Source organism: Chinchilla lanigera, unplaced genomic scaffold (assembly GCF_000276665.1).
Source record: "Chinchilla lanigera isolate Chin_1 unplaced genomic scaffold, ChiLan1.0 scaffold00029, whole genome shotgun sequence".
NCBI classification, from domain to species: Eukaryota; Metazoa; Chordata; class Mammalia; order Rodentia; family Chinchillidae; genus Chinchilla; species Chinchilla lanigera.
In genome coordinates, this window is record NW_004955430.1 from 7,107,158 (window position 1) to 7,117,986 (window position 10,829).

At 36.6% G+C, this 10,829-nt stretch overlaps 1 protein-coding gene across 4 annotated transcripts in view; it reads right to left on the reverse strand.

Moving 5' to 3' along the window:
- Nucleotides 1–10,829, reverse strand: part of Dnah12 (dynein, axonemal, heavy chain 12) — a 233,858-nt gene that overhangs the window by 68,088 nt on the left and 154,941 nt on the right. For all 4 annotated transcript variants that reach the window (XM_013515596.1, XM_013515597.1, XM_013515598.1 and 1 more), the window contains exons 49-52: nucleotides 7,639–7,815; nucleotides 5,434–5,565; nucleotides 3,703–3,792; nucleotides 2,676–2,816 (exon numbers count right to left, since the gene is read on the reverse strand). In XM_013515596.1, the coding sequence (XP_013371050.1) occupies nucleotides 2,676–2,816; nucleotides 3,703–3,792; nucleotides 5,434–5,565; nucleotides 7,639–7,815 (540 nt within the window). The remainder of the gene's footprint in view (nucleotides 1–2,675; nucleotides 2,817–3,702; nucleotides 3,793–5,433; nucleotides 5,566–7,638; nucleotides 7,816–10,829) is intronic.

Genomic DNA, 10,829 nt, shown 5'->3' on the forward strand with positions numbered 1-10,829 from the left:
ATTATCAATGGTTGTTTTACTATACTTTGGTATCTTCAAAGTGGTTTATAGAGAAAACAAATAGAGCTATACATGAGTGACCAATTGAATATTCATTGACTATTCTCAATCCTTGTTGTAGGAAACACATAGTAATAAACATACATCCATTTACAAAATAGCATAGGAACAATACAAACATTACAGAGTTATGGACAGATTGGTAAGAAAATATCAATGGCTGCTGTAATACATGGTGGTATCTTCCAAGTGGTTTCTCAGGAAGATGGAGATACACAAGAAAGATCTAACAAGTAGTTACAGTCTGAAGGTTGTGAAAAATAGCATATTGCCTCCTCAGCAGTGACTCCTTTCACTGAGGTGTGATGGCTGGAAGGCCAGGATTGAAAAGAAGGACGAAGAGACTTGCACCTGCGTCTAGCAACAGGCTGTTTTCTTTTTCCTCTATAGTCATGATTACCGGGGGCTCCTCCATGGAGATGACAGTCTGGCCAGAGGGAGAAGGCAGAGTATGCCCCGGGCCCCCTCATTCCTGTTAGATTAACTGGTAGGATGGGTCTGAGCTCTGGGGCCTCCGCTTCAGAGGGCAGACCGATCTCCAGTGGTCACCTCTATATTCAGGGCATGGCCCAGTGGGCTTCTTAGGGCAGTTCCTCTTGAGGTGGCCTGGCTTTTAACAGTGGTAGCAGATGAATGCAGTCGTCGAGTTCTTCCTGGGGCCCTGAGAATCAGACTTAGGGTCTGCTTCTCTTAGTGCTGCAGCAAAAGCAGCTGCTTTTTCTCCGTCTGATCTTCTCACTTTTAATCTTTTGAATCAAACTTTTTAAACACTTGACTGAGCTCTCATTCAGGTATTATATAACTCATCATTTGAAGTGTACACTCCAATGGTTCTAAGTATGTTCAGAGTTGTGCAAAAATCACCACTATCAATTTTAGAACATTTTATTACCCAAAAGAGAAATTTTATAACTGTTATTAGTTACAGTGGCACCTTGGTTTATGAACTCATTGTTCCATGATTCTTGGGGACATGGCCACGGCTGTGTTTGTCACTCAGTGCAGAGTACGTGAACCAATGCTTTACCATACAGTATTTCTACCCCTCCCCCACCCACACTCCCTAATCTCCTGGCCTCAGGCAATCACTTATCTACTTTCTGTCTATATATTTGTCTGCTCTGGACATTTAAAAAATTTCTCCTTTCTAATTGTAATTACATGTACAGTACTTTGACCAACTTCTTCCCATCCCCTTCTCCCTTTTTTCAATTAAATTTTATTGGTACATTTTAGATATACATAACAATCACATTCATCATAGAGAATTTGTACTTGTACATGATATAACTTGGTTTTTTTCCCCATTCACCTATCCTGCCGTTGAACCCCTCTTCCCCACCATTTACAAAAGCTTTGTTTCCATGTTTTCCTTCTTTTCTCATTTTTTTTTACTTTTCCCTTCTTTCCTTTCTCCTTCCACTCTCCTTTGTTCCCCTCCCCATTTGAACATTTTCTTTCTATTTCACAACACCTATTATACATTTTGGTCCTTATTCACACTTTCAGTTTCTCACACCAGAGGAAAAAAATGTGGTATTTACATACATGTGTCCAGTTTATTTCACTTAAGAATATGGTCTCAAGGTGCATCCATTTTCCTAGAAATGTCTCATGGTTATCCTTTTTTATGACAGAGTAGTACTCCATTGTATATAAAACCCACATATTCTTTATCTATTCACCAGCTGATGAGCACTTAGCTTGTTTCCAAGATTTGGCTATTACAAACTGTGGTGCTATAAACGTGGGTGTGCATATATTCTTGAAGTGTGATGCTTTTAATTCTTTTGGGAAGATACCCAGAAGGTATATGGCTGGACCCAATGGAGCCTCTAGGCCTGGTTTGAGGAATCTCCATACTGATTTAAACAGTAGTTGCACCAGTCTACACTCTCATCAACAGTGGAGAAGAGCTCCATTTTCCCCACAGGCTTGCCAGCATTTGTCATTGGTTGATTTCTTGATAATGCCTATTCTTTGTGGGGTGAGATGCCCTTCTCCCCTTAAACACCCAAGTAACCATCTTATATACCCAAAGGAAATTAAATCAGTATGTCAAAAAGATAACAGTACTCCCACCAAGATAGAATCAACCTAAGTATCTATTAACAGATGACTGGAGTTATAAAAAATGTGGTACTATACCCAACTCATCATTATTCAGCCATAAAAAGAATGACATCTTGTCACTTTCAGCACCCAGAAGACCTAGAGGATGTCACAGCGAGATAAGCCAGGCCCAGAAAGACAAAGAACACTTGATCCCACTCATATACAGAATCTAAAAAGCTGAATCAACTTTTTAAACTGCTGCTTTGCCTTTATGTTTTGGATTTTAAAATTTCTGCTCTCTGGGATCAAACCTTAGTTCTCATTTGCCTGAGGTCCCTAGGTTGGTCTGGACAATTCCGTCGATTGTGTCTGTCATCAGTCCCAACCAAATTGTATTTTCTTCATCTGCTAAGTACACAATCAACATCTGATAATTTTGCTACAGCAGAAAAAATTCTCCCTGGAATCACCTTGAGAAACTTCCTAACCTGTAAATGTATTTATGGTAGGTTTTTACATCTGAGAATATTTTAGTAGGAAATGGGTGCATCTCAAAATACCTTTGCAACTCTGTCATACACTTCCATAGCCATGATCCACTTACACAGACCCTCCGCTGCAGAGGAGGCTTTAGCAACCTTTGGGGGATCAAATTCAGGGTTTGTCAAGTATTCACCACGAATCTTCTGCATAACAGCCACCTATACAACAAAGATTCAGATTTTAAAATTTCAATGTACATCACAAACTTCTGAATAAAAAGTTATGCTGTCTTTAAAAACCAAAATCAAGCCGGGGAAGGTGGTGTACACCTGTAATCCCAGCACTTGGGAGGCTGAGGCAGAAGGATGGTCATGAGTTCAAGGCCAGTCTCAACTACATAGTGAGACCCTGTCTCAAAAAAACAGATCAAAAAACAAAAATTGCCAAAATCAATATTTTGAGATAATTGAAAATAAACGTAAGTATAGAAAAAATACAAGTAATATTTGTTAGAAAATATACAAATTTATTATAAATATTGAGGCAAGCTGTTTCTTCCAAAAATACTGAAAGACTTTTGTGCATTGAGAGAACAAATGACATAAGCAATTAAACATTAATAAATAACAATAGAAAAGATTCTTATGTAAATGTGTGATTAAGAGTTCTTAGCAAACTGTTTATTATAAGAAGACATTAGAGACCTCTTTCAAGTCAATACTATGCTAAAACATTAATTTATTAAATAACTTTCTAATCACTGAAAGAGTAGTTCTATGCCTTGTGGGAATTCAAATATCATCATTCACCCTTCAATGCTTAGTGTTTCAGTTTCAAAATGCCCATAACAGTGGAACACAATAACATTTTTTCACTTCAAATTTTTATTCCTTGACTTTTTCTAGGTAACATATGAATTTCATGCAAAAATTTTTAAAAAACTCAATCTTTGGCATAATGGCTTAAGAACTATAATATCTTTTATTATTTCCCTAATCCAAAAAAGGACTATAACCCAATGTTTTTGAAAACATTACATAATTTTAAAGATCTTATACATGTTGTCAGAGTCACACTTAGAGAAAAAAATCTAATGTCACTTACTGGAATATTGTCCTTGTCATAGTCTTTCAAATCTCTTAAGAAATTCATATCTCCCAGGAGTTTTTTGCTAGGTCCCCAGTAATCAAATACCTATAAATAAAATTTATGGAAATGTATTATATGTATAAATTTAAATGTTCAGTGTACAATTCTTCTAAACCTTTAAGATATTCTCCAAAAAAAATTGATATACTTTAAAAATATCAACTTATATCTCCTTAAAAACTAAGACTCCTCTCCTTAGAACATGTTAAATATATGAAATATTTTAAATATGGACATGAATTTACAGACTGAATTTTTATTAAACATGGAAAGGAAATTATGATTATTTCTTATGACAACAAGAAAAGCAGCTAGCATGGTCACCATCACAACTTCATAAAAGAAAATAATTTTTCTGACTTCAACTTTTCCTTTAGCTTTTGCTTCTTTCGGATCAGAAAATTAGCAAGCATTTTTCTTACAAACTCCTCACCTATGTAGATATACTCATGTAAATGAGAATAATGATGAGAACACACTTTTTTTATTATCCCAGTGAAGGATAAGATGGCAAAGAAAGGAAGAGAAGGAGAGAAGAAGCAAACAAACAATCCCAGTTTTCTAATCAGGAATTCAAACTCAGGAATAATAAAGCCCTGAAAAGAAAATATGTCTAAATTTAGTTTAAGATGGATGTTATGCTTTCTATTTAAGGGATCTACACTTGAATAATAATTGTAGTAACAGCTAACCTTTACTGTGAGTTTACTCTTTATGAGGCTTTATACAAAAGAGTTTTATACATGGTACTTTGGTTCATGAGTTTAATTTGTTCCACGATTCTGGGGAAAATGGCTGCAGCTGTTACTCACCTGATGTGGGGTTCGCTAATGGAAGCAAAATTTTGTGGAACACTTCAGTACACCAGCTGAACTCTTGGCGAACAGCAGCATTTGTGAACCGAGGTATTGCTATATGTATTAACTGCCCTAATCCTATCAGGTGGGTACTATGTTTATCTTCTTTTTACAGAATAAGCACAGTGTCCAACGTCATGCTGCTTTAAGGGTCAGGATTTCTGAATACAGACATTCTGGCCCCAGAACATGTGCTTTTAACAATTTCCCTATACACAATACCTTGGTTCAGGAATACATCTGTCTGTAAACAATTTGGTTCACAAACAAAAGCATTTGGCACAACTTTGCTTCTGTTCTCAAACCACACTGGGTGATAAATACCACCACGACCACCTTCCCCACACAAAGACAAATGCAGCCATCTTCCCCCAAATCATAAAACACAATTATAAATTAATCATAAATTAAGTTTGTAAACCGAGGTACCACTGTACTGCTTACTTAACTCAGCAGGATTTTCTGAATGCTCAGAAAGATCACACACACACACACACACACACACACACACACACACACACATATAAAATCATATGTTCAAGAGTCTTTGCTGCAAAAGTACAGTTATCTCATTGTTTGTTTATTCCAGTCCACTGATAACTGGAGCCCTGCATAAACAGAAAAGGAGATAGAAGAAACTGGAACCACATTTTTCCAACACTATACTCCCTAGAATACATGTTTTCCACGGATAGTGCTGAATCCTTTCAGTTCTTGAAAGCTATTTCTTCTCCGGATTGGGTACTGTTGGAATTTAATTTGATAATAGTTGCTGCGTAGAAGTTCTGTATATTCAATTAATATGATTTAAATCATGTCCAATTATTACCTTTGCCCCAGTTCCTGCAGGATCTAAAATTTTTTCTGGTTTTATATCTTTCATGACACAAATAGCAGCCATAACTAGCTTAACACCAGATGGAGGATTCTTCATTGATTTCACAATTGTAATATCAGCTGGCTAAGGCAAAAGAAAACAAGACATGTTCAGAATAGTTTATCTCTGACTAATGAGAGTTTAAAAAGTAATGTTCTGGAATGAAAAATCATCCACTTTAATTTAGAATTGTGATTTTTTTTTTTTTTTTTTTTTTTTTTTTTTTGCCTTGCATGGTTATGAAAGAATTAGCAAAAGAGAATTTAGCATAGGTCAATACTAACGGTTCACAAATGTTTGGGGGCTCACAGATCCTTATGAGGACATCATGACAGCTATGAATTCTCTAGAAAATGTATTTTTGCACATATACAAAGTATATATCAAGCCTATCCATAGAATTTAGGTTAAGAACCCTAATTTAAACAAAAACTTAATTGTATATTTCCTCATGTTAGTTAGTTTTATTGACAAAAATGGAAGAAGTAGGTCCAGATTCCAACATTAATTTCTAAAAAGGTCTATATTGTTATGGCAGATACTATAGACTCACTTATTAACCACTCCAGTATCCTGACATTCCTTCAATGGCACAAATGCTGAAAGCTAACAACTATGTGTCTTGTTTCCATGCAACTAAAGTTCTGGGTGAGAATTAGGTTTCACTGTCAGATCACTCGCGGGACACTAGAATTCAGACAGTAAATGGGGAAGTGGTAGGGTGTGAGGCATCCATTTTGCTGCTGTGATTATAGTGGAGGTGGTGTGGGTCTGAGGGCTGCCTTCTCAGAGGGACAGCTCCGCTGATTAATTATTTGCACAATTTGGCTTTTGAATCATTTCTAATGACTCAGTCTAGGATCTGTTCTTGTTAAAATTTTTTATCTGCTTATATTAAATAGAATAACTCGATTTTCTGCAACTGAGCCCTAACTGTGCAATACACTATGGCATACCAGGAAGGGTACAAGAAACAGGCTCAGATTGAAAGGGGAACCTAAGATTAATGATCTGAACTCGTGGGATTTGAAGGCGTCAAGGAGCCTGTATCAGAAGCAGGAGTGCTGAAAGTTCATGGAACATAGTGGTAAAATAGTTTGTTAAATTAATGATCTTGGTTGCCTAGATTGGAATGGTTGTTAAAAATAAGACATTGTCAAATTGTGTGGTTGCTGATAAAACTTCTAAGGGCAGAATAAGGAAAGATTGTGGGGTAGCTCATGGCCTTTAAATGTGGAAGAGAACATAAAAAAAAAGAAAATAATGAGTTCAGGGTTTTAAATTCCTGGTTCATCACATGGTGAGAACACTAGGACATTTCTAAAATGCTCTAAAATAATCTCTCATCATATCCACTACAGGGCTGATATAACAGAAATTCTGACAGAGTTTTAACCTGTGAGATGCTAGATTACCCACATATTGAGTTCACAGTCTTGTCAGGTCTCTTACATGAAAATTATGGTATTGATTAGAAAAAAAAGTATCTGAATATCCTGAACCACCATATTATTCTAGGTATTGCTATCAACAGGTGCTATCTCTCCTGCTGTGTTTTGTAAGATTGTTCTGGTCTCGCCTAAACACTATGTGTAAGTCACATTAACAGCACGGCACACACAGGTACCCATCATAGTGACTCTGGAAATGACTTAAATTCTTCTGTGCACACGTGTCCACAGGCTGGAGAGAGGCTCTACACACTCTCCTTGTTTTTCTTTTCCTTTCTTTTTCTCCCTTTCCTCCCTCTCCCATTCTTTCGTCCCTGTCTTCCTGCCTCCCTCCCCCTCACTCTCTTTCTCCCTTCCTCCCTTTCTCTCTCTTTCTTTCCTTGGTGCAAGGGGTTGAATACAGGCCCGCATATAACCACACTATTTTTAACATGTCTCCTGGTCCATGTGTAGAACCACTTTAGCTTCACCTTGGCTTCTTCTTATTCATTCCATTTCCACTGGAATATTGTGATTGGAAATTATAAATAATATATGAAAAGTAAAAATATAAATATAACAGTGTATCAAAAAACTGAAGAAGCAAGTTTCAAATAACTAGATAAAAACAACATAGCACCACCCACCGAAATAGTGCCACACCTTAACTAATCAAAGACCAATACACAGTTTTACTTTGTGGATGAAACCCAAGGCAGTCACTTGCCTTAAGTGTATCCAGGGCAGACAGAGCTGCTTCCAAGGCTGGGATTGCCTCAGCTAAGTCACTCTCACACTCGTTTTTCAGAGCCTGGGCTTCTTCAGCCTTCCCACTGGCTATCTCCTCATCTAATTTCACAAACTTTCTTTTTGCTTCTACTTGTGCAGATTCAATCTCAATAACCTGAAGAAAAGGAATAAAGAAAAAACCAAAGACAATTCTTCAATATTTGATTGCTTTCTCAAACATAGGGGAACAAGGAATACTTGAAAATTAGGGAATCCGAACACATCATTTTGCAGGGTAGAAGGGTCTAGGATAAAATGAGGAGAAATGCAAATACATGTGACCTAACTTGGAAATGGGCTCATATCTCCCTTTAAAACGATTCACCTTAAATTGGAATTTATGGTCTTTATCTCAGTCTGATAAAGGCCATCTATGAGAAACCAACAGCCAACATCATACTAAATGGACAAAATCTGAAAGCTTTCTCTCTAAAATCAGGAATAAGACAAGAACGTCCACTGTCTCCACTCTTATTCAGCATAGTCCTGGAAACATTAGCCAGAACACTTAGACAAGAGAAAGAAATAAAAGGAATAATGACAGGAAAGGAAGAAGTTAAATTATCATCATTTGCAGATGACCTGATACTCCACATAGAAGACCACAAAAACTCTACTAAAAAACTGCTAGATTTAATAAACAAATCCAGTAGCATAGAAGGATACAAAGTCAACACTCAAAAATCAATAGCCTTTCTGTACACAAATAACAAACTCACTGAGAGAGAAATTAGGGAAACAACACCTTTCACAATAGCATCCAAAAAAAAGAAATACATAGGAATCAATCTAATGAAGAATGTAAAAGACTTCAACATTGAAAATTATAGTACTCTGAAAAAGGAGATTGAAGAAGATATCAGAAAATAGAAAGATATCTCTTGTTCTTGGGTAGGAAGAACCAATATAGTGAAAATGGCCATACTTCCAAAACTGTTACACAGATTTAATGCAACTTTGATCAAAATTCCAACAGCATATCTCAAAGAATTAGAAAAAAAAACAACCCTAAAATTCATTTGGAACCACAAGAGACCTAGAATTGCAAAGGCAATTCTGGGCAACAAAGGCAGGGAAGGGAGCATCATAATCCTTGACTTGAAATTGTACTATAAAGCTATTGTAATAAAAACAGTGTGGTACTGACCACACTGAAGAACAGACCTGAAGATCAATGGAACAGATTAGAAGATGCAGAAACAACTCCAGACATACTCAGCCACCTTATCTTTAACAAAGGTGCCAAACACATTCGCTGGAAGAAAGATAGCCTGTGGGAGTCGGTGGTCTCTCTGTGGTCTCTGGGAGAAAACAGCCAGAGGATTTAGAATATAAAGACAAGAGACAATAGCCAGGGTCAGGTTGGGTTACCTCTTGCCTGATAAGCATAAGGACTGACTTCAGCTGTAGGGGCATTTATTTTATACACTTGCAAAGTTAGTATCATGGGGGGGGTAATGTTGCCTAGCAACTAACAACTGTAATTGTCCCGCAGGATGCCTTTTTCAATACTGAGGTAGTTTGACTGCTTGACCAAGAACCAGCTCCAGTGGCTCCCAACAACAGCCTCTTTAATAAATTTGCTCTGTACATGCTGAAGATTAAAATTGGACCCATATCTTTCACCATGCACTAAACTAAATTTGAAATGGATCAAATATTTAAATATTAAAACAGAAACATTAAATCTGTTGGAAGATAGAATAGGTAAATCTCTTGAAGATATTGGTGTAGGCAAAGATTTTATGAATAAAACCTTGATTGCACAGGAACTATCATAAAGAATCAACAACTGGGATCTCATCTTATTAAAAAGCTTTTGCACAGCAAGAGAAAGTACCAACAGAGGGAAGAGACAACCAGTGATATGAGAAAAAATGTTTGCCAGCTGTTCCTCAGACAAAGGATTACTGTAAAGAACTAAAAAAAAATTCAGACCTTCCAAATTTAAAGATCCAATCCAAGAATGGGCATCTGAGATTAATACACACTTCTCAGATGAAGAAATACAAACAGCAAGTAAATATGTGAAAAATTGTTCAACATCACTGGTCATTCAAGAGATGCAAATTAAAACCACACTGAGATTCCATTTCATCCCAGAAAAGATGCCCATTATGAAGAAATCAGCCAATAACAAATGTTGGCAGGGCTGTGAGGAAAAAGGAACTCTTCTCCACTGAGTATAGACTGGTACAACCACTGTAGAAATAAGTGTGGAGATTCCTCAAAAAACTAGGATTAGAGGTCCCATCCAACCCCAGCTATTCCCCTTCTGGGTATCTTCCCAGAAGAATTAAAAACATCATACCACAGCAATATATGTATATATGTTTAGAGCAGCACAATCTGTAATAGCTAAATTGTAGAAACAACCCAAATGTCCACTAACCAAGGAATGGATAAAACAGATGTGGTGTTTTTATACAATAGAATACTACTCAGCCATAAAGAAGGATAAACTGAAGATTTTTATAGGTAAACAAATGCAACTCTAGACCATACTCATAAGTGAAATAAACCAGATGCACATGTGCAAACATCATATTGTCTCCCTAGTGTGAGAAACTGAAAGAGTAAATAAGATCCAAAATGCACAATAGATATTGTAAAATGGGAAAAAATTTCAAAAGGAAAGAGAAAGTAGAATGCGGGAATGGAGAAAAGAAGGAAGGAAAAAGCAAAAAAAGTTAAGATGGCTATACTACTAATTTCTCTTAGTTCATTGAAAAGAAAGGTTTGTGTTAATATTGTTTGGGCAATTAAATGCTCATATCTTGCACTCTGAGTAATTAATTTAAAGATAACAATATGCAATGTATTAACCATTGTTACCCTCCTATTATCTTGTTTTGAAATTTTGTGTTTGTTTCTCTTTAAAATAAAAAAATGGATTCACCTTGAAACCATCATGTCAAGTGAAATAAATCAGACATACAATCTTAAATATCACAGGATTTCTCTTATATAAGAAAATCAAAATATAGCACCCGGGAGTGGTGGCGCATGCCTGTAATCCCAGCTCTCAGGAGGCTGAGCAGAAGGATTGCTGCGAGTTCGAGGCCAGCCCGGGCTACAAAGTGAGCTCAAGGCCAGCCTGAACTGCATAGTGAAACCCTGTCTCAAAAA